Here is a 23737-nt window from a genome sequence, read left to right as displayed (position 1 = left end):
AGTTGGCATGTTTATTCAGGACTTTTTTAAAATCAGCAACATTAATAAAGATATAATTATCAGTTTTTCAGATGAGAGGATTTGCCTATCTGTTGGATGGCAAAATTCAGAGACATTTTTGAAAGTTTTATTAGGCTTAAAGCAAATAAGATAAAAGTCCAATAGAAATAAATATTAAGCCGTGTGTTTAAATTTTTTAAATGAATAGCACAATTATGGGATAGAAGAACCTGACCTTTCAGTTAGTCATGTTGGATATGATGCAAGGCTTAAAAAAGTCAGTCTAACTTTAACAGAGTCCTAGTGTCCAGCCTAAGAGAGGTGATAGTCTTTGTACTCTGAACAAGTTAGACTACATTTGGGATAGTGTTTTCATATTTTATTTTGGACATTGACAAGTTGAAATTGTCCCAAGGAGAGTAACCTAAATAACAAAGCATGTCTACTAATGTTTGAAACTCCTGTTTCAGCTTTTTCTTTCTTTTAGGGACAGAACCTGTGAACTCTTTCCTAAAGCAGTCTCCATGATATGGACTATAGATCAGGTGTATTCCTTTGCACGGTCCTTTCATTTGGGGGAAAAAAAAAGCTTTGCTGATAGTGCTAATCAAGGGTCCTACTTAAAGGTCTGTGCTTTGGTTTATGGATCATAAGCTGCAGCCAAAAATCTTGTGACCACTTGCAAATTCAACACGAAGTGGTTGTGTAAAGGACTTAGATGACGTAGTTTCAGACAAATTCCTAAATAATTTCAAAGCCGTAATTTTGATAGCATTCTTGCAATGGTAGACAAAGAAAAGGAAACTGTAACCTTCTTTGGAGTATGTCAGCTTTTGTTGCTAAGGCTGGGAAAAAAGAAACTGCTTTAGAGAGTCTGCTAGGTGTGGTACATATGTCAGTGACTGGGGAAGGAAGCTGTAATTCAAAATTCCTTGAAGGGCTTTTTCAAATTATAATCTGCCCTTCATTCTCTCACAGGATTCTAAAAAATTAGCTTTACTGAAGTATAATTTACGTGCAGTAAAATTCACCAATTTTAAGTGAGTTTTGGTAAGTATATATAATTGTGTAACCACCAAGAAAATAAAAATATAAAGCATTTTTATCACTGTAAAAGATCCCTCATTTCCCTTTGCTTTCAGTCTCTTCTTGCTTCACCTCCACACCCTGCTAACTTTCTTTTTATGGCAATGACTTTTAATTTTTAAATTTTTACTAAAAGTTTTTTCCAGCTTCTGTGAGATGTAATTGACATAAAGCATTAAGTTTAAGGTATACAACATGATGATTTGATATACATATACATTGTGAAATGATTACATAGAAAGGTTAGTTAACACATCTGTCACTCTGGCAGCTATTGATATTCTTTACACCACTACAGTTTTGCCTTTTCTAGAGTTTCATATGAATGGAACCAGATAGTCTTTTGTGTTTGGCTTCTTTCATTTAGTATAATGATTTTGAGAGTCATTCTTGTCCTTGTGTGGATCTATAGTTCATTTCTCTTTATTGCCAAGTAATACTACATTGTATGGGTATTCCCAGTTTGTTTAGTCATTCCTCAGTAGATGGACATTTCCAGATTTTTTTGTTTTTGGTATTGTAAATAAAGCTGCTATAAAGATTCATGTGCAGGGCTTCCCTCGTGGTGCAGTGGTCAGGAATCCGCCTGCCAGTGCAGGAGGCACGGGTTCGGGTCTGGGAAGATCCCACATGCCGCGGTGCAACTAAGCTGTGTGCCACAACTACTGAGCCTGCGCTCTAGCGATTGTGAGCCACAACTACTGAGCCCGCATGCCACAAGTGCTGAAACCCGCGTGCCTAGAGCCCATGCTCCGTGGCAGGAGAGGCCACTGCAGTGAGAAACCCGAGCGCCGCGGTGAAGAGTGGCCCCCGCTCACTGCAACTCTAGAGGACCTGCGTGCAGCACCAAAGACCCGAAGCGGCAGAAGTAAATAAATAAATTTAAAAAAAGAGATTCAGGGCTTCCCTGGTGGCGCAGTGGTTGAGAGTCCGCCTGCCGATACAGGGGACACGGGTTCATGCCCCGGCCCGGGAAGATCCCACATGCCGCGGAGCGGCTGGGCCCGTGAGCCATGGCCGCTGAGCCTGCGCATCCGGAGCCTGTGCTCCACAGCTGGAGAGGCCACAACAGTGAGAGGCCCGCGTACCGCAGGAAAAAAAAAAAAGAGATTCACGTGCAAGTCTTTATGGAGCATCCATTTTCATTTCTCTTGGGTAAATAACTAGGAGTGGGATTGCTGGATTGTAGGGTAAGAGGATGAAACAAGATTGGCCATGATTTGCTAATTGTTAAAGCTGGTGATGACTGTGTGGAGGTTCTTTTACATTTCTCTCTACTTTTATGTATATTGTAGCCAGGGGTTCCCAACCCCGGGTCCGCAGCCTGTTAGGAACCAGGCCGCACAGCAGGAGGTGAGCTGTGGGCAACCGAGGGAAGCTTCATTTGCCGTTCCCCATCGCTCCCCATCACTCACATTACCACCTGAACCTTCCCCACCATCACTCGCATTACTTCTGGAACCATCTCCCACCCCCTTCCCCCCGTCCGTGGAAAAATTGACTTCCACGAAACTGGTCCCTGGTGCCAAAAAGGTTGGGGACTTCTGTTGTAGACTTTTCCATAATAAAACATTTTATTATCTCTTTTTTAAAATTTTTTCACAGGCAGTTATTTAGGATTGAAGGAGTAAAAAGTGTCTTCTTTGGACCCGATTTCATCACTGTCACAAAGGTAAGCATAGGATTATGTAAAATAAGATGTGACATACTTTTAGTTTTTTCTGAGTCCAGTGCCCCTCTCCAGAATATCCATTCTTGATGTGTTCTACACATACTGTTATTAAAAATCTCGAATTAATTTTACTTCTCACATTTCTCAAGTTAATTATTTAATAGAATTTTCAAGTTGAAATTAACTGTAGTCCAGATCCCTCATTTTTCAAAAGAGAAAAACTTGAGCTTCAGAGAGTTAAATGCAGTGTCCAAGACTGTATAGGTGGCCTCCAGCAGGACCAAGACTCAACCTTGGCAGGACTAAAATTTAGGCTTCCAAGTATAATTTTTACTAATTCTTAATTTACATTGATAGAGTAAAAAGGGAAGCAAATAAATGATCAAATATATATATATTTGGCCTACAGAATGATTACGTCTCCTTTCAAAGTGAGCATTTATAAAATGGCATCTGGCACATTCTGCCAGCCTGCCATCCTGCAGTAACACTTCAGAGCTTCACAGACAAGAGCAGGGGATTGTGTACTTCTGCAACACTTGGATAACCTCTTAATGTCAAAAACTCGAGCTCAATATGCTACCCATCCAACATCTAAGGTCATATTTGCTAGAAAAGACTGTTTCATTTTTAAGTCTACTAGATTAATGAGAAATGAACCATATAAATTTGAACTATACTTATTCTTTTAAATTTGTAATTGATATGTATGCACTGAACTTAATCACTTGCCCAATTTTGCATCAAAATCAAAAGTATTCAGTTAGCTACTCTTAAGCAGTTTGAAAGGATTACTCTTGAGTTCTTGCTGCACCACGAAAGGGGACATACTGAGTTATCAACATGTTACATCTAGTCTAGTACTCTCTTGCAGCTGTTTATATGAGGAGGAGAATTAGGATTTTCTTCCATGCTGGCGATCCCAGTGGCTATGGTTGTTCACACAAATATCCGGATTATAAAATGTTCTTCCTGGTTGTTTAACGTGTTATTTTTTCTAAATTCTCAGAAAACCCTTTCTTGACCATATTACTGAACGTGGTAACTCCTCCCAGGCACTTATTACCTTATTTTCTTCATTACACTTATCTCTTAATGATATTGTTTATTTTTATTACCTCTCTTTCCAGCACTAGAATGTAAACTCCATGAAGATAAAGATAGTCCATCTTGTTAAGCTCACCTACAACAATGCTTAGCACATAGTATGCATTCAAAGAAATTTTTGTAGAAGGAAACAATGATGTAAAATTTCCTAAATTGAATTTTCAGGTTTCAAGTGGTTTCCCCCAAATGTAGGATTGTGGTGAGCAAATGTGTGCTCACCAATCTCTAGTTTTTACTTGTTTATAGACATTTGACCTATCTTTGTTATTCTTCAGTTTTTCTTCTTTTTTTATTTTATTTTATTTTTATTTTTGGCTGTGTTGGGTCTTCGTTTCTGTGCGAGGGCTTTCTCTAGTTGTGGCGAGCGGGGGCCACTCTTCATCGCGGTGCGCGGGCCTCTCACTATCGCGGCCTCTCTTGTTGCAGAGCACGGGCTCCAGACGCGCAGGCTCAGTAGCTGTGGCTCACGGGCCTAGTTGCTCCACGGCATGTGGGACCTTCGCAGACCAGGGCTCGAACCCGTGTCTCCTGCATTGGCAGGCAGATTCTCAACCACTGCGCCACCAGGGAAGCCCCCCAGTTTTCTTTCTTTGATGTTTTTTGAAGGAGAAAAAAGGACTAGCATTGCCAACATGTTTGATGTGGCACTAGTGCTTTACATACATTATCTAATTTAATTCTTCTTTTTAAACCATTTTTAAATTGAAGTATAGTTAATTTACCGTGGTTTTTATTTTTACTCTTTTTTTTTTTTGCTGTACGCAGGCCTCTCACTGTTGTGGCCTCTCCCCTTGCGGAGCACAGGCTCCGGATGCGCAGGCTCAGCGGCCATGGCTCACGGGCCCAGCCGCTCCGCAGCATGTGGGATCTTCCCGGACCGGGACACAAACCCGTGTCCCCTGCATCGGCAGGTGGACTCTCAACCACTGCGCCACCAGGGAAGCCCTTTATTTTTACTTTTTAAAAATTTAATTCTTATAACTAGTTTTTCTTGTCTTCATTTTACAAATAGGAAATTATGTATTTTAAGAAGTTTTTATTTCTTTTACATATAACCTATGTTATATAAATTTTGGGGGGGGATGAAAACGTGATTATAGGGCTTTTTTTTTCTTGATTTGATTTTGGTAAGTCATCTTTTATTTCCCTTTCCCTTTGTAATTTAGTTACCCTTTTTGAAATTTCTCCAGCTCCATTATTTTTTCTTAATGAAATGATATAACCAATAAATAATATTCCGAGTTAGGGCACACATTGATATTTAATAGATAGACTGGTAGATTGATGTGCTTTCTTCCAATTACCTTCCTCATCATGGACTGTCCCATTTACCTGATAGCTTCAGTGATTGCCTGTTTCCCTTTCTAACTTGTAATTGATAATTCACAGGCTTCTTTATGCATCGGGTTTTTTTTTTCCTAAATGTATATTTGCAGCTTATATGCTGCCTTTTTCTCATTCAGATAACTTCATAATATTTATTTTCTTTTAATACCAATATTTCCCTATTCAGTAGAGCCCACTACTTACTGAAGCTCTAAGGTAGCCTTCTGATCCATCTTCCAAATAATTTATTAAAATGTTACCTAGAAATAGTACTCGTTACCAATCACTAAGACGTCTCACTAATTTTGTTTTTGCATTCGTAGTAGTGCCTGTTTTACCTTCTGTGTACTGTCTCTAAATTGGTTCTTAATCCGTGACAAAAATAGACCCGTTTGTATACGAAGACGTACTTTTTAATAGTATTTAAGCATAGACCCTAGCTAACAGCCCCCTGAGAATCTAGACTGCCTCTAATAGTTTTTCGCCTAAAGAGCTCTCCTTTAAAAAATTTAAACAAAACATTCTGCCTTTCTCATTTTAGATGTTAGTACTATTTGGGTACTATCTGTCTCTTTTTTTTTAATGGAATCGATTAGTTGGCCAGAATTAGAAGTGAAATAGTTATGGATTCTTTCTTACGGATACCAGTCTAGTTGACGGTCCACAATTCCTCTAGTACAATAGCTGTAGATAAGACACGTTATACTTATGGTTCAACAGTTATGTCATTGGGTTTCTTCAATACTATTAAGTAATATACGTAAGTTGAATTTTTTTGAATAGTCGTGAAATATCCTGTATAGTTCATCAAGCAGTTATATCCTATTTTATTAAAAGAATGGGAAGTCTCTTTATTACCCTCTTTAAACACAGAATCCATTCTGTATTTTAACTCTCTTCACCTCATGAAAAAATATCTTTTAGTCATTTTGGTATCCCCTCTATAGGGCATGTACATACAGCACACTTATTTGATGAATGCATGAATTGGGGGATGTTCTAAGATTGTATCTTCTGAAAGTCATTATAAGCCAGCTCCTTTAGGAACAGTAACTGACATATATTTTCCAGAAATGAGTGCTATAGAATATATATAGGGAAAGATTCTTAAAGGTATTGTTTTGTATTTGTCTTTGCCCTTGGTTGAAAATGTAACGTTTTCCTTCAAATATTTACAGGAAAATGAAGAGTTAGACTGGAATTTACTGAAACCAGATATCTATGCTACAATTATGGATTTCTTTGCATCTGGCTTACCTTTAGTTACTGAGGAAACACCTTCAGGAGAAGCAGGTAATGTGTTGGGTAATTAGTATTTATCTTTTTTTTTTAAACTGTTCTATTTTCTTCACATTTGTCTTGATTTCAGAAGTCATGGGACTACAGATTTTTATCGTTATACTATATTTACCCCTGGAACCAATCTCAGAGGGAACAAAATTTCATGTGTAGTAGTTTCATCCATCATTTTATAAAACTTGTGTATAAATTGAATATATTATACAAAACTAAAATTTTCAATTATAAAAATTTTCAAGCATATAGAAAATAATATTATAATGCTCACCAATTTGCCCTCTTCTCAGATTTAACAAAGGTTAACTCTCTACCTTAATTGCTTTAGACTCATTTCTAAATAAAGTATTAAAGACATAGCCAAAGACCCAGAACTCCCATCCCTTTTCCCTTTCTATTACAGAAATGTATGTAAATTTAGTTTGTTTTTAAACTTTTACCACACATGTAAGTCTCTGCAGGGAATTTATAGTATTGGTTTTTGTTCTTAAACTTTAAATAACTTGTGTTATATGCAACTTTCCTTTTTTCACATATTTTGAAATACACCCACTTATTTATTTTAAGTGCTGAATAGTATTCCATTATATGACTAAATTACAGTTAATTAATTTTTTCCTTTACTTATATCCAAGTAAATTGTTTGTGCTAATTTCTGTTACAAACATTGCTGCATTGGGTGTTCTTGTACAAGTCTCTTTGTGCATTTGTGGAAACCTGCTTTAGGGTACTTTTAGAGTATATTACTAGAAGCAGAATTGCTGTATCGTAAATTGTTCTAATTTACATGCAAATTGGCAGTGTATAAGAATTTCAACTTTCTTATATCTTCATCATCACTTTGTGTTTACTTTTTTTTTTTAACCAATATGTTAGGGGTAAAATGGTGTCTTGTTTTAATTGCATTTCCTTGATTAATATTGAGCCTGAAGGTTTTCATATATACAAACATATGGCCAATATTCATATGACTGGCCAATATTTTCCTTTTCAGTAAATTTCCTGTTCATAAACTTTGCTGATTTTTTAAAAAATTGAATTATGTGTCTTTTTTGTATTGGCTTTAGCAAGTTGTTTTTTTTTTATAAATTTATTTATTTATTTGTTTATATTTGGCTGCGTTCGGTCTTCATTGCTGTGCGCAGGCTTTCTCTAGTTGGGGTGAGCAGGAACCACTCTTTGTTGCGGTGCGCGGGCTTCTCACTGCGGTGGCTTCTCGTTACAGAGCATGGGCTCTAGGGGCGTGGCCTTCAGAAGCTGTGGCACGCGGGCTCAGTAGTTGTGTCTCACGGGCTCTAGAGCACAGGCTCAGTAGTTGTGACGCACGGGCTTAGCTGCTCCGCAGCATGTGGGATCTTCCCGGACCAGGGTTTGAACCTGCGTCCCCCTCATTGGCAGGCGGATTCTTAACCACTGCGCCACCAGGGAAGCCCTAGCAAGTTTTTAAAAAATATTCTGAGTATAAATCCTGAATATACTATATATAAATTAAGCATATTCATAGCAAATAACTTCTCCCTAACCATGCCTTATATTTTCACTATATTTAAGTTGTCTTTTGTCATTCAGAAATTTTTTCTTGGGCTTACCTGGTGACGCAGTGGTTAAGAATCTGCCTGCCAAGGCAGGGGACATGGGTTTGATCCCTGGCCTGGGAAGATCCCACATGCCATGGAGCAACTAAGCCTGTACGCCACAAGTACTGAGCCTCCACTCTAGAGCCCGCGTGCAACAAGTACTGAAGCCCATGTGCCTAGAGCCTGTGCTCCACAGCAAGAGAAGCCACAACAATGAGAAGCCTGTGCACTGCAACGAAGAGTAGCCCCCCGCTCACCGCAACTAGAGAAAGCCTGCGCACAGCAACGAAGACCCAACACAGCCAAAACTAAAAAAAAACAAAAGTCCCATGTAAGAAAACAAGAAAGAAATTTTTTCTTATTTTAAAATATGGAACGTTTCACAAATTTGTGTATCATCTTTGCGAAGGGACCATGCTAATCTTCTCTGTATCATTTCAGTTTTAGTATTTGTGCTGCTGAAGCAAGCACAGAAGTTTTTCTTTTTAATGGGTCGCATATTTTCATCTTATCCTTTGTGGTTTCTGTTTTGTGTACATTGTTTTAATAAGTTATTGTATGTAAAGCACTTGGAAGAGTAACATCACATGGATCTCAAATGCTAGCTGTGATTATTATATTTGTTGTTGATGAAATTTTTCCTTTCTCCAATATCGTACAGATACTGTTTTGTGTGTGTGTGTGTGTGTGTGTGTATATGTATACGTATATCTACACACACACAAACATTTGTATAATCACCTTTAAATGAATCAGTTTCACTTCTAGATAATATATATTCTAAATGAGTGATAAATATACACAAGGCAACATGTGGAAGCATGTTCATTGAAATATTTTTAAAATATGTTAGCAGTTAAAAGGAGTGAACTTGATTAGGAGATATCAATGTGGAAAGATATAAAAAATATGAAGTGATAAAGGAAAACTGAAGAGTTTATTTATATGTTCTTACATATATACCATTTATGCAAATTTTAAATAATAATACAAATTTTAAATTATATGTATTCTTGATGGACATGTATGTAAAATTGATATAACGTTTTGAGAGCCATTTGACATCTACCAAAACTTAAAAATACACAAGCCTATTGACCCAGCACTAGGAATTTTTTTTTATATAAAGAGTACTTTCTTTTTTTTTTTATAAATTTATTTATTTATTTACATTTTATTTTTGGCTGCGTTAGGTCTTTGTTGTGGTGAGCGGGGGCTACTCTTCGTTGTGGTGTGTGGGCTTCTCACTGCGGTGGCTTCTCTTGTTGTGGAGCATGGGCTCTAGGTGTGCGGGCTTCAGTAGTTGTGGCACGCAGGCTTAGTAGTTGTGGCTTGCAGGCTGTAGAGCACAGGCTCAGTAGTTGTGGCCCACGGGCTTAGTTGCTCCATGGCATGTGGGATCTTACCAGACCAGGGCTCGAACCCATGTCCCCTGCATCAACAGGCAGATTCTTTGTGCCACTAAGGAAGTCCAGCAGAACTAGGAATTTATCTCTTAGATATATATGCAAAAATACACCGATATATACTTTACGTAAGCATGTATACTGCAGGATTGTTAGAAATAGCAAACTAGAAACAACTGAAATAATATAAAAACTAGCCAAATGAAGACAAAGCCATACAAAAATTACTATGCACCTATTTTTTTTTTTTTTTTTTTCCGGTACGCGGGCCTCTCACTGTTGTGACCTCTCCTGTTGCGGAGCACAGGCTCCAGACGCGCAGGCTCAGCGGCCATGGCTCACGGGCCCAGCCGCTCCACGGCATGTGGGATCTTCCCAGACCGGGGCACGAACCCGTGTCCCCTGCATCGGCAGGCAAACTCTCAACCACTGCGCCACCAGGAAAGCCCTATGCACCTAATTTTTAAATTGAGGCATATCTTTATATGCTGATACGGAAAAACCTTTTAGGTATATTAAATAGAAATAAAACAAGGTATAGAACAGTGTGTATAGTGTGTATAAATATAGACTTGTAAATGTTAACATGTACTCGAGGGATATACACTAAAGTCATGATAGTGGTTGCCTGTGGAAGTGATGGTGTGGAATGGAGTGTAGGTTTGCTGATGTAAGAGAATTTTAACTTTATTATATTTTATTTCTTTTATTAAAAAATTCAAAGTTGATATAATTTAATATTAATATGTTGATACTTATATTGTTGCCAGAACTCTAGTGTTTGTCACAGTGTAATTTGAATTAGCTGCATTTTAATTTTCCCAATGGTAAGAACATTTTTCAAAAAAATATAAAACCCATAAAAATAGGCATACGTGAGGATCGGTATATGACCTTACAAAGTAAAAGAAAAACAAAAATGAAACAAAATGAAAAAACCATGTTTTTGCTCAGATTTGTAAAACATTTTAGAGTTTCCATAAGGCTTACATCTGTATTTAGCATGATTGTCATTTTGAAAACCACTAAATTGAGAAATTGAAAATATAACTTAACTTACAAAGCAGGTGTGCTGTTTTGTCTCAAAGTTTTCATCAAAATTCAGACAATATCTTTTCTCTGCTACTTTTCAATTCTTGAGAAGGATGAAAGTTTACAAATATATTGGCCAAAAAATTCAAATCCTAACATAATTAGTAGGTCAGGTTATTCAGTATTCACATTTATCACCAAATGTTGATCAGTGCTCCGTAATTTTTCTTCAGATAATCAAATGAATGACCTTTACATTTCCCCTAAGTTAAAATCACTCTGTTTTAATGTTTGTACTTGCATGGATATAAAATGTCTACTGTTGATATGTTTTATTCGTAATTGTTTCTAGGATCTGAAGATGATGATGAAGTTGTGGCAATGATTAAGGAATTGTTAGATACTAGAATACGGTATGTGCTCATCTTTCTACCTGAGATCAGATATATCAATACTACAGAGCCAATTTTCATTGTAGCAGTATACTTTTGGTTTGTCTCTGAGGTTGTAGTAGAGTTAACAAAATAAGTATAAGTTAATGTAAACCAAAATAGGTAACCATGACAATTGAATTTAAAGCCTGTACATTCTCTATGTTCACTCACAATTTATAACACTCTGTCTAAACATAATAATTTATCTTTCATGGTCACCATTTGGGTTTGATATTGTTATAATACCAAATTTCTTAGTAAGAAAAAAATGGCTTAACAGTGTTTGGGAGAATTGTGAGGAGAGGAGCACCTCTTTTCAGGCTGCTACCCCAAAAGAATAAATTTAAATGAGTAGAGAACCATAGGGTTCCACTTTTGCTTGTAGCAGACCAGTGGTCCTGCTGACAATTCCCAAAAAAGCTAGATAAAATACAAAAAAAAATTTTTTTGTTGTTGTTGGACAGTATTAGATAGCTGCCAAAGCAAATAAGGTCCTGTAGAGAAGGGAAGCACATTGAAACTTCCCTCGGGGCATTCGCTGATTCTTGATGTGAGGTTAGAATATGAGAAGCTGGGCAAAGGGCAGTCGCTAAGAATCAGAGAAACTATGTTGCTTTCAGCAAATTTGTAGAGATGGGAAGACAAAAATTAAAATTCTGGGTTTCCAATGAAACTTTGACTTTAAAGGGCAAGATCCCAGAGAAAAGAAAAAAATAAGCCTTAATACTCGCAAGTTCTCCCCACATGGCACTTACTTGTTCTTAGCTATGGAGGGGAAGAGACTAAGAAGTCAAACAAAAAGCAGTTGAAAAGCTGAGCAAAGTTTTGGCAGTTTTATGGTGCTGGGGGTGGTGACAAAAATTGGAGTTTAGGATCTGTCAAGGAGTGTGGGGCCTCAAGGAACACCCAGGCTTTTAGTCGGACTCTCTAGAGGACTATCCCCTTGAAAGTGGACAAACCAGAGGTAGGCCAAGCCTTACAAAACTGTAGTCCAGTATTGAGTTAACCTAATTCCACAGCAGGTTGAGCTACTGCCAAAAGATAGGGTGAATCCTTTCTGATGTAATATAATCCTGAGTCACTTCAGTTTTTCTTGTACATTGTTCATCATTCATTGTCCAAAAATTACTAGGCATGGAATTTGGAAACTGGACCAAGAGAAAATAAAACAAATCCATAGATAACCTAGATGTGAGAGTTATCAGACATGATCTTTAAAATAACTGAATAAAATGATTGAGAAAATAGAAAGTGAGATGAAGAATTTCATCAGAAAACTGGAATCTATAAAAAAAGAAAAAGTAATTCTGGAACTAAAATATATAATAGCTAAACTTAAGAACTCATTAGGTTAGTTGAACATCACATTGGATACTGTTGGAGAGAAGATTAGTGTACTGGAATATAAGTCAATAGAAAATATCCAGCTGAAGCACAGAAAAGAGAATGGAAAATACAGCAAAAAAGTATGAGAGACGTAGAATATATGGCAAAAAGGGTCTCACAATGTCCTATAGGGTTTTTAATATATCTGGAATTAAAATGCATGACAAAGGGGACTTCCCTGGTGGTCCAGTGGGTAGGACTCCAAGCTCCCAATGCAGGGGGCCTGAGGTTCGATCCCTGGTCAGGGAACTAGATCCCACATGCATGCTGCAACTAAGGAGTCCGCATGCCACAAGGAAGATCCTGTGTGCCACAACTAAGACCTGGCGCAGCCGAAATAAATTTTTTAAAAGAAGGGTTAACCTACTAAAAAAAAAAATGCATGACAAAGATATAAAAGGTGGTGATAAGTATAAGAGTAAGTGTTCTTTGGGACTTCCCTGGCGGTCCAGTGGTTAAGACTTTGCCTTCCAATTCAGGGGGTGTGGGTTCAATCCCTGATCAGTAAGCTAAGATCCCACATGCCTCAGGGCCAAAAAAACCAAAACATAAAACAGAAGCAATAATGTAACAAATTCAATAAAGACTTTAAAAATGGTCTACATCAAAAAATCTTTTAAAAAAGTAATAAAAAAAAGAGTAAGCATTCTTCATTCTTGGCATTATCTGGGAATTGATAAAAGTACTAATTTATATTAGAGTTTAAGAAATCAAATAGGCATCTTGTGTAATAAACACTAAATCAACAGTAAAAGACTGTGTATAACCAAGCCAATAGAGGGGGAAAATGGAATAATAAAAAACAATACGGGGACTTCCCTGGTGGCCAGTGGTTAAGACTCCACACTTCCAAATCAGGAGGCCTGGGTTTGATCCCTGGTCAGGGAACTAGATCCCACATGCGTGCCGCAACTAAAAGTTCACGTGCCACAACTAAGGAGCCAGCAAGCTGCAAATAAGGAGCTGGTGAGCCACATCTAAGGAGCCCGCCTGCCACAACTAAGGAGCCTGCGAGCTGCAACTAAGGAGCCTACCTGCCACAACTAAAACCCAGCACAACCAAATAAATAAATAAATAAATATAAAAAAACAATACTTGTTTAATCCAAAGTAATGCAAAATGATAAATAATAAGATGGTACTACAAACCCAAACATATTAGTAGTTATATTTTAATGTACGTGGGTTGATTAACAAAATAAGATTGTCAGATCGGCTATTAAAAAAAACCTACATGCTGCTTGTAAGAGGTATACACCTTAAATATAAGGACACAGAAAGGTTGAAAATAAAAAGACAGAGAAATATATAGCATGCAAAAAATGAATAAGAGAAAGTTGATTTAGTTATACAGATATCAGACAAAATATACTTTATAGCTAAAGACATTACTAGCAATAAAGAGAAATCTTTCATAATAATAAAAGGGTAATTTCTATGAGGAATATATACCAATTTTAAACTTGTATGCATCTAATAACAGTTTCAAAATAAATGAAGACTATTTGAGAGAACTAAAAGGAGAATTAGATAATCCACAATTATAATGGGAGACCAACACATCTCTCTCAATAACAAATAGAGCAAACATATAAAATGACTCTCATAAAATATGAGTTATACACATGATTAACAAAGTTGACTAAATTGACACACATAGGACATTGCACCCAACAAGAACAAAATATTTATTTTCTTTAAGTGTACATGGAAGATTTACTAAAAGAGGCTGTATTCTGAATCTTAACGCTGAACAAATTTTAAGGATTGAAATCATTGAGAATATTGTTTTCTACAGTGAGATTAAGCTAGATGTCAATTTCCAAAAAGGTATCTACAGAATCTCTATGTATTTGAAAACTAAACAATGGTCTTCAAAAAGACCCATGGTCAACAAAGAAATCACAAAGGAAATTCAAAACAGAATATCTGCATGACCTTTGGGTAGGCAAATTTTATTTGACAAGACAAGACAAACGAAGGGAAAGACATAAATTGGACTATAATAAAATTGTGACTTCTTCATCAAAAGGCATCATTTACAGTGAAGAAGCAAAGCACAGATTAGAAGATATTTATATATATGGCAGACTATATTTAAAATCTCTTACAAGTTGTTAAGAAAAAGACAAACAAATAGAGACTGGAGCAGTCTCTTCACAAAAACACTGGAGTAATAATTCACAAAAGACAATAAGCAAATGACCACTAAACATGAAAAAGTGCTCATCCTCATTAGTCATTATGAATATTCAAATTAAAACTACAGTGAAATACCACTGCAGACCCACTGGAATGGTTAAAATTATTAAGATTGGCAGCACCAATTGGTGGTAAGGATGTGTGGAGCAACAGAAATTCTCATGTACTGCTGGTGGGAATATAAGTTTATATAACTTTGGGAAACTATTTGGCAGTATCTACTAAATCTGAACATACGCATATTCTTGATGAGCAGTTCTACTCTCAGGTACATTCCCAGCTGTAATATATATGTATACCAAAGGACATTTGCAAGAATCTCCACAGCTGCACGATTTGTGAAAGCAAAAAACTGCTGTTAACCCAAATGTCCATCAACAATAGAATGGATAAATTCTGGCATATTCACTTAATGGAATACTGTGCAGCAGTGAGATTGAAGGAACTGTTACTGTATGCCACAATGCAGATGAATTTCACAAAGAGCAAAAGAAGCCAGATTAAAAAAGAGTTAATACTTTGTGTTTTCTAAACGGAATTTACATTTATAAATTATAAAGTTAAAAAATAGGCAGAATTAATCAGGGGTGATAGCAGGGAGGATAATGGTTACCATTGGTTGGGAGGAGTGATTAGAAGGAAGAACAGGGGGACTTCTGGGGTTGTAGTGTCTGTTTCTTGGTCTAGAACAAATGTATGTTCACTTTGTGAAAATTCACTGAACTGATCATACATGGTTTATGCATTTTTCTGTATTTATATTTCAATGAAAAGTTTAACTAGAAAAAAAAAAGCCAGCACATGTCAGTCTCACTCTGTTCACTTAAAAGAAGTGAATGAGTATATCTTAGGTAATCAGTATAATTTTTAGGAAATTTGAAATCTTAAATGCTGAAGAAAGATTATTAATAAGCAAGATTAAAATGTAATAAGCAGATAAAGCATTTGTATGAATGAATTTTGGCATTTTATCTGAAAGTTAAAAAAAATTACAAATGAGACTAGCTACAGTTACTGTTCTTGATTATAAAAGTAGCTCTAACTGTGCATTTATTAATAGAAAATCTAAGCTCTGAGTTTTATTAAATTTTTTTGACAAAAACTTCTATTATTTTAAATATATCACAAATATTCTATGGCTGCAGGCCAACTGTGCAGGAAGATGGAGGAGATGTAATCTATAAAGGCTTTGAAGATGGCATTGTACAGCTGAAACTCCAAGGTTCTTGTACCAGCTGTCCCAGTTCAATCATTACTCTGAAAAATGGAATTCAGAACATGCTGCAGTTTTATATTCCAGAAGTAGAAGGTGTGGAACAGGTATGCCAATATTGTATGACAGTTTAGATTTAATATTAAAATGAATTTTTTGGAAAGAAAAATTCATGACCTGACATTTTCTTCCAGGGTTATATCGTTGTGTTACCATTTTATCAGACTTGCAGGCTCCTTATTTAAGAATTAACTTTAGTATTATGAATTACCTACTATGTGCCCAGCGTTTTTACAAGTATTACCTCATTTATCTTCTAATGACACAGTGTATTAATATTAAGTAAGTCATTTCCATTTTGTACATGGGAAACTGAGACTCAGAGGGCATACTGCTGCTCTAGAAAAGTTATGAAAAGGGGATTCAAAACATGATGAAATTTTATAGGTGAGGTTTAGAAGTCTTTAGTGCAAGAGCTCCACTACTTCGTATTTAAACACTTCTTGTTCTTAAATGTGCAGGCAGGAAGCTCATCAAGAAATCATACTTTGTTGTCCAGTAAAACAGACTACTGAGTAGAGTAATAGAGCTTTATCTATAGCCTGATGTCAACATTTTGTCTGCCCCAAGGTATCTAAGGAATATAGGACAGTACTTTCTCAGCAGTGATAGTGACGTTCACTGCAGTAATTCTCAAACAAGAGGCATGGCCTTATGGAGAGAGATTATCAAGTAAGGAAAGAGCGTGTGGAAATTAGAAATTTGAAAAAACTCTTCAGGTAATTCTGTGCCTTTAAGGAGAGGGCATCATCTCCTCTCAGCTCCTGTGAGACTCACTCATCTCTGGGTAGTATTTAGACCTGTCCTTTTGGTACAATACATGCCGTCTCCTCTCTGAAATTCTTATCAGTCCTTCACTTGGAATTAAGCTGTACTTCTGTGCAAAGCTTCTGTGTTTCTGTTTCAGTTTTCTGTTCAGGGTTAATTTCCTTGAGAGGTTTGTAATCGTATTTAGGTCTTTGTGTTCTTCAACACTTAGCCTTGTGTATTGTAAATGTTGTTTACATAGTTTGTATTAAATATTTAGAAACATTCCAAATAATATTTTTGCCTAAAATAGAAGTTGATTGACAAAATTTTTTGGATTGGGTGCTGCTGAGATTAGATATAAAAATATCAATTCCTTGGAAATAAATATCCATTTTTTACTCAACCCAGAAGAAACCATGAGGGAATTGTTTTTCCATTGATTGTTTCAGATCAGAGCCAGATTCATCTGGATTTTTTAAAATTAATTTTTGTTCCATTATCCTCTATATGCCTTTTTTAAAATAAATTTATTTATTTTACTTATTTATTTTTGGCTGCATTGGGTCTTCGTTGCTGTGCACAGGCTTTCTCTAGTTGCGGTGAGCGGGGCTTCTCTTCATTGTGGTGTGTGGGCTTCTGATTGCGGTGGCTTCTCTTGCTGCAGAGCATGGGCTCTGGAGTGCAGGCTCAATAGTTGTGGCGCACGGGCTTAGTTGCTCCACGGCATGTGGGATCTTCCCGGACCAGGGCTCGAACCCATGTCCCCTGCATTGGCAGGCGGATTTTTAACCACTGCATCACCAGGGAAGCCCCTCTACATGCCTTTTTTTTAAATTACAGTAGTTAACACTTTGGTCGATTGACAAAGGAAGGTTTTTATTCACTTGTCCAGGGTGGGGTGATGAATTGGCAGTTGGATTATAAACCTGAATTGGCATATAATTATAGTAGATATGGTGAAGAGAAAAAATAGTCTTAGGTTTATATAACTCTTTTCCTTTCCAAAGGAGTTGGTTTTTAGTATCTGAGTAATATATAACCCATGAAAAGATACTAATCTGTTCTTTTTTTTCTTCAAGTATTCATTAGTATCTTTCTTAACTTACTTGAAATGAAAATCTTTCCATTCTTCTAAGGTTTAAAATGAACGTTTATGTCAGTAAGACCAAAATAATTAGTTGCTAGTATGATATTTTGTTTCTTTACCTTTTTTAGTGATTCGTTTTTCTAATATATATTTTTACAGTAACAATTTGGTATAGCTCCCTAGAATATATTTAAGGAAATAAGGTGCTTTTGGAAAAAAAAGCAGGAATGTCAGTTATATATATTAGTCATACAGCTAGGAAATACCAGTTATCATTATAGTCTTCTCTGTCCAGCTGAGACTCTGCTATTGGAAGCCTCCTTTGGGACAAGGAAAAGAGACCAATGTTTTAATTAATTTGCTAATATTCAATTTGCTTTTATGTTTTTAGAATATCAGGTTATGATGCAAACCTTGTGCTTTGGGGGCTGTTTGTAGATTTATTCTTATTGGATTGACACGCATTGTTATAGATTAGAGTATTTCAGGTAAGCAAGTAATATTAAAATCAGGAAAATAGCAATTTCTAATCCTTAATTCTTAAATTCTCTTTGTTCTTTTGTTTTAGGTTATGGATGATGAATCAGATGAAAAAGAAGCAAACTCACCTTAAATTAATTTGAGTTTTCTTTGGGCCCAGCAGTTGGACTTGTTGATATATATACTAAGCTTTCATTATTAATCTGCTAAGGAACTTGAGGATTAATAAAATATACCCTTTCTTCAGAGAATGATATATAAATATTGCATGTTTGCTTTACCTCATATGAGTTATTTATAACATCCTGAGTCATCTTCTGTACACGTGGATTTTATCCAGGGATATTTTTATTTTTGTTCTTCATTTCTCATGGTTCCTTCTTTGCATAATGTGTGAAGCAGTTTAAAATACATCCCCCCCAATCTAATTTATTTACTTTTTTAATACAGAAGTAAATAGGGAGAATCTTTTTAAGATATTCTAAAATGGCTTAGCTTTTTATGAGATGTTTGAAACTATGTTTACTGAATTTTTACCTTGTTAAAAAAAAACACTAAACAATTTTTAGTTTTAAAATGGTATCTGCCTAGTAGCCCCCAATGTAGTATCACATAACTTCCCACTGAAAGACCAAAAAGAAAAAAGAAAAATCATAATGCTGAAAACTGATGAAGAACCAAGTTCTAGAATGTAGACAAAATTTCCATTGATTACAGGACAGAGCAGGCTGAATTGAGAAAAACTGCCATAGTATGCTCAGGCTTTACCTTATGATACAAAATCTGTCTGAAAAAAAAATGTGAAACTGCTTGGTCCTTCTACTGGCTTCTCCTGACTCAGAGATCTATAATCTGTACCATGCCAAAAATTTGGACAGTTATCTTTCTACCATATGTGTACAGCTTTTTCAGATAGCCCAAGTAGCAAATTATGCTTCTCGTTTTTCTATAGGAATTCAGAGTCAACAGTTCACAGACAATATCAGGAAAGGAAAGATAGGTACATTGCATCTTTGGAATTCTGTTCCCCAAAAGTACTGAGGTTAAAATAGGGATGGAAACAGAAAGAACTCCAGCAGTTGTGAGTGCTGGGAAGAGAAGTTTTAATTTTTCTTCTTTTGGTTCACAGAACCAGGTATTGCGGTTGGAGAATTTGTTTCCTGAGCCGTTATAGATGAATTCAGGTTAGACTATGGGAATTACTGCATAAGGTAGGCACATTAACTTGCTGAAGCTACAGGAAATTGAGATTGTGGAGGAGATGCAGTTAATGACAAGTCTTGGGTCTGGCCACGAAATAAGTGGCTGAGGTGAGTGGGGGATTTAGTTACTGGAAGAGGAAGTCACAGAACAGAGAGGCCAAGTTATTGGAAAGATTTTCTACAAAAGGGAGCTTGTTGGAACTTCCCTGGTAGGCCAGTAGTTAAGACTCCACGCTCCCAACACAGGGGGCCCGGGTTCGACCCCTGGTCAGGGAAATAAGATTCCACATAACACAACTAAGCCCGCGTGCCACAAGTAGAGAAACCCACGTGCCGCAACGAAGACCTAGCGCAGGCAAAATAAATAAACTAAAAAAACAAAAACAAAAACTGGTTGTCTTAAACAATAGAAATTAAAAAAACAAACAAAAAAACACTATGGGACATTTCAATATGTATTTGAAACTGAGATTATTGGCCAAAGCACCTGGAGGGTTTTTTACTAAACAAAATTAGGGTGAAGCCTGTCAAGGAGTGGGTAATTTCCCCCTCTACCCCTTTTGAGTTCTTGTGACTGGACTAACAATAAAATTGACACAAAATAGATTAACAGGAGAAAAAGAAACAAATTTTAATTCTTGCACACAGAGGTCTCATAGTAACGGGACCCAAGAAGTGGCCAAAGCATTAGCTTTTATATTTTTAGACAAAATTAATTTGAGAGGAATTGACAGAACAAAGAAATTTAGGTTTGGGTGCTAATTAGTAAGGAATTTAAACAGTTTGGACTTGGGTAGTGAGTTAGGAAGGAAATAACAAGGTTTGTTTAGGTAGTCTTTTGGCCTAAATTCCCTATCTCTGGTGATAAGGATGTCTTCCTATATCTCCCAGTACAGGGAGGGCACCTGTCACATGGAAGATTTATTTCCTGCTTTCAGGGAGACAGGAGGGTCAGAGTCCCTCTTGTATCAGCCATTTCTTAAGTAACTTTAATTCAAAATAATATGACATTGAGGCATATTTTGGGGTGCCTGCCATGAGCCCCACCAAGCCCTAATACAGAATGATAAGGAGCAAAATATATAAAAATAGACTTTCATTGAGCATTCACTATGACCCTGTTCTCAGCACCTTATATTTATGAAGTCATTTAATCCTATGAGATGGGTAACTATTATTGTCCCCATGAGGCACAGAGAGGAGAAGTACATATTCCATTGCCACAGAAATTAAGTGGAAAAGCCAGGAACATGGACCCTGACATTCTGGGTGCAGAGCCTGTGCACATTGCCATTAGGGAATTGAACCCTCGTACTTTTCCCGAGTATTCCTACCTCAGGAAAGGGAAAAGCATTCCTTGTCTTCATAGGTGCTGCTTCCTAGTGGACCATCTTTTACTTGCTTCAGACCATCATGGGCCAAATGTGTACATTTGTACACATCTGTGTGCATATGTGTACATTTTTTTCATGCAGGAATATGAAGCTGGCTGCTCTCCAGTCCAGTGGGAATTTACATCATCCCTTTGGGAAACCCTAGCCTTATACTCTGCTTCTCCACATTAGAGTTATCAATAATAATTCCACAGGGTGCTTGCAGTCTGCAGAATCGACTTTTGAAAGAAACTCTAGAAAACAGTATTCTTCTGTCTCCTTACATTTGGAGTCATCTTTCAACTCTAGGCAGCTCCCTGAATGGTCCACCTCTATTTTGGCTCTGATCACATCCTACAGGATAGAAATAGTAGATAGGACCAGTTAATCTCATGGTTTCCAATTTGTTGACAATTTCTTGGCAGTAGAATGAGTTTCTTTCTAGCAGAGGTAGAAAACTCTGCCCCAGGTTCTGCCTACTGGGGAAATTTGGAGCCACCCTGGAGGCGAGTATTGGGGAATGTATTAATTCTAGTTGGAGTCAGCACCCTTTGTTCTCAAGCCTGAGGAACATCTTTTGTTAGTGTTTTCTTGGTGTCCCTTCATTCTTTTAGCCCTTTCCTTTGAAGAACTTCTACCTATTCCTGACTCTATGTGGCTCTGGTGGAACTGTCCAATCACCGTGTCCTACCTTTGCCACCAGAGTGGGGCATACGACTCACTAGACCCATCAGAATCCTTGCCTAAATATAAAAAGTGAGGACAGAGGAATAGCCTCTCTCCCCTTGGACTGCAAGCTGTAAAGATGTGATTCCAGAGCTGTTTTAGGGTCTTTACCCTGTCCATGAGGTCAGAGAGAGAATCAAAGAGAGTTCTGACAACATTTTTTGTGTGCCTGGATATAGATGTATCTGAAGCTGTTTGTATCTCTGTCCTTTCCAATTACATTAGCCAATAAATCCCCCTCTTCAGCTAGTTTGAGTAACTTTCTATTATTTGTCATTGAAAGCTCTATCCTCTAGAAATTTAAAATAAATACATATATTCACGTTGAGGAAGTCAATAAGATCACCCTTCGATGGATGTGTTAGTCAGGCTTTCTAGAGAAACAACTAGTAGGGGGGAGAGAGGGAGCGAGAAATTCATTTTAAGGAATTGGCTCATGCAATCATGGAGGCTACCAAGTCCAAAATCTGCAGGATGGGCTGTCAGGGTGGAGACAGGGAAGAGCTGACGTTGCAGTCCAAGTCCAGTTTGGCTGGGGAATTCCTTCCAGCTCTGGGGAGGTCAGTCTTTTGTTCTATTCAGACTTTTAGTTGACTAGATGAGGCCCATCCACGTAATGGAGCTCATTGTGCTTTACTGAGTCCACTGATTTAAATGTTAACCTCATCTGAAAGCATCCTCACAGAAACATCCAGAATATAATATTTGACCAAATATCTGGGCACTCTAGTGCAGCCAAATTGACCCATAAAATCAGCCATCACAGTGGGGAAAGTTTGCCTTCAGCACCAACTTATTCCTGATTCCTGCTTCCATAATTTGGCCTCCTTTCTCTGGCGTTACCATACTTAGTTCCACATGCCCTTATATTGTCCCTTTCTTGCCTAGTGTCATCAACCAAGGTAATCTGTCCAGGTCTGCCTTCCTTCTAATTTCAGAATTATCTTTATTTTATCCCCATCAAAGCTTGCATTTCCTCAGTGACTTTTTCACACCTGGTATCCAAATGAAAATAATCTCATAGTTACACTCTAAAGTGTAATAGATGATAGTGACTTAATGTAGATCTCCTTGGGGAGGGAGAGCTGTTCTGCCTTAAATATATATGTACAGGTGGAGTTTAGGCAATGTGATAGGGAAGGAGTGGAGGTAATTTTGCACGAGGGAACTTTCTGGTTCCCTTATAATCCTATTTTGTGAGTGACTAGTCCTCTATAGTCAAGCCCTAACTATTTAACATTTGATTCCCTTCTTAATGCTTCCTTTTAAAAAGGGCAAATACACAGATGCAAAGTGTAAGATAGGATTCTTCTTTAGGGAACTGCCAATAGGTTAAAGTATAGCTAGACTGTTAAATGCTTGAATACAGTGATGGGAGATGATGCTGATAAACCCGACAGGAGTGAGATCTGAATTACCAAGGGTGTGTGCATAGGAGTCTGGACTTAATCCTTCAGGTGAAGGATACCCACTGAATTGGAAGCAGGGAGAAACGGGATCTGATCTGTGTTTTTGAAAAATCACTCTGGTGTGAAAGTGTCTAGGATGAACTGGGGTAGTGGTGGAATCAAAGGGGTTTACTTAAGGGGTCTTTCTGAGGCCCTGACTGGTGCCTTCTCCTGTTCATTGCTTCCTTCTCAAAGGCCTTCGTGGCTCAACCTACTTCTTTTTCCTTTGACATCTTCTCTGTCCACTGAAGTACACTTCTCCATATAACTCCATAAGATGTGGGATATATATGCCCCTGCTTCCCCTATTCTTGTAATGCACAGGGCTTTTAAAATGTATGTATAATTAAAATGAGATGTATGTATGTATATTAAAATGAGATATGTATGTGTATTATGAGAGATATATGAGATAAAATGTATGTATATTAAAATGAGATAATTGACATATAACATTATATTAGTTTCAGATGTACAGCATGATTGATGTATATATTGCGAAATGATCACCACACTAAGTCTAGTTAACATCCATCACCACACATAGTGAGGAGAACTTTTAAGATCTACTCTCTTAGCAACTTTCAAATATACAATACAGTATCATTAATTATAGTCACCATCCTGTACATTACGTCCCCAGGACTTATTTATTTTATAACTGGAAGTTTGTACCGAGGCCTTTTTAATAATTTTATTGCTATCAATACTTATTATTGTAATCCAGATAAGGGATAACAAAAATCACAAATATGGGGGCATTTAAAAATCTTATAAAGCTATTTCAATTATGGTTCTTCATTTCTTTAGCAATGGCAATGGAATCCCTGATGGCCTTCAGGCTGCATGGCAGGGAGAAGGCTGAGAACCATCA

At 37.0% G+C, this 23737-nt stretch overlaps 1 protein-coding gene across 5 annotated transcripts in view; it reads left to right on the top strand.

The window, feature by feature from the left end:
- The window catches only part of NFU1 (NFU1 iron-sulfur cluster scaffold), a 32767-nt gene extending 9498 nt beyond the window's left edge, over positions 1–23269 (top strand). For all 5 annotated transcript variants that reach the window (XM_082671732.1, XM_082671733.1, XM_082671736.1 and 2 more), the window contains 5 exons: positions 2692–2758; positions 6370–6484; positions 10855–10915; positions 15670–15844; positions 18203–23269. In XM_082671732.1, coding sequence (XP_082527858.1) covers positions 2692–2758; positions 6370–6484; positions 10855–10915; positions 15670–15844; positions 18203–18247 — 463 coding nt within the window. In that variant the 3' untranslated portion in view covers positions 18248–23269. The remainder of the gene's footprint in view (positions 1–2691; positions 2759–6369; positions 6485–10854; positions 10916–15669; positions 15845–18202) is intronic.
- The last annotated feature ends 468 nt before the right edge of the window (positions 23270–23737 follow it).

The sequence above is a fragment of the Grampus griseus genome (genome assembly GCF_964374135.1).
Source record: "Grampus griseus genome assembly, chromosome: 15".
Classification (NCBI taxonomy): domain Eukaryota; kingdom Metazoa; phylum Chordata; class Mammalia; order Artiodactyla; family Delphinidae; genus Grampus; species Grampus griseus.
This window is presented reverse-complemented; position numbering and strand designations above follow the sequence as displayed.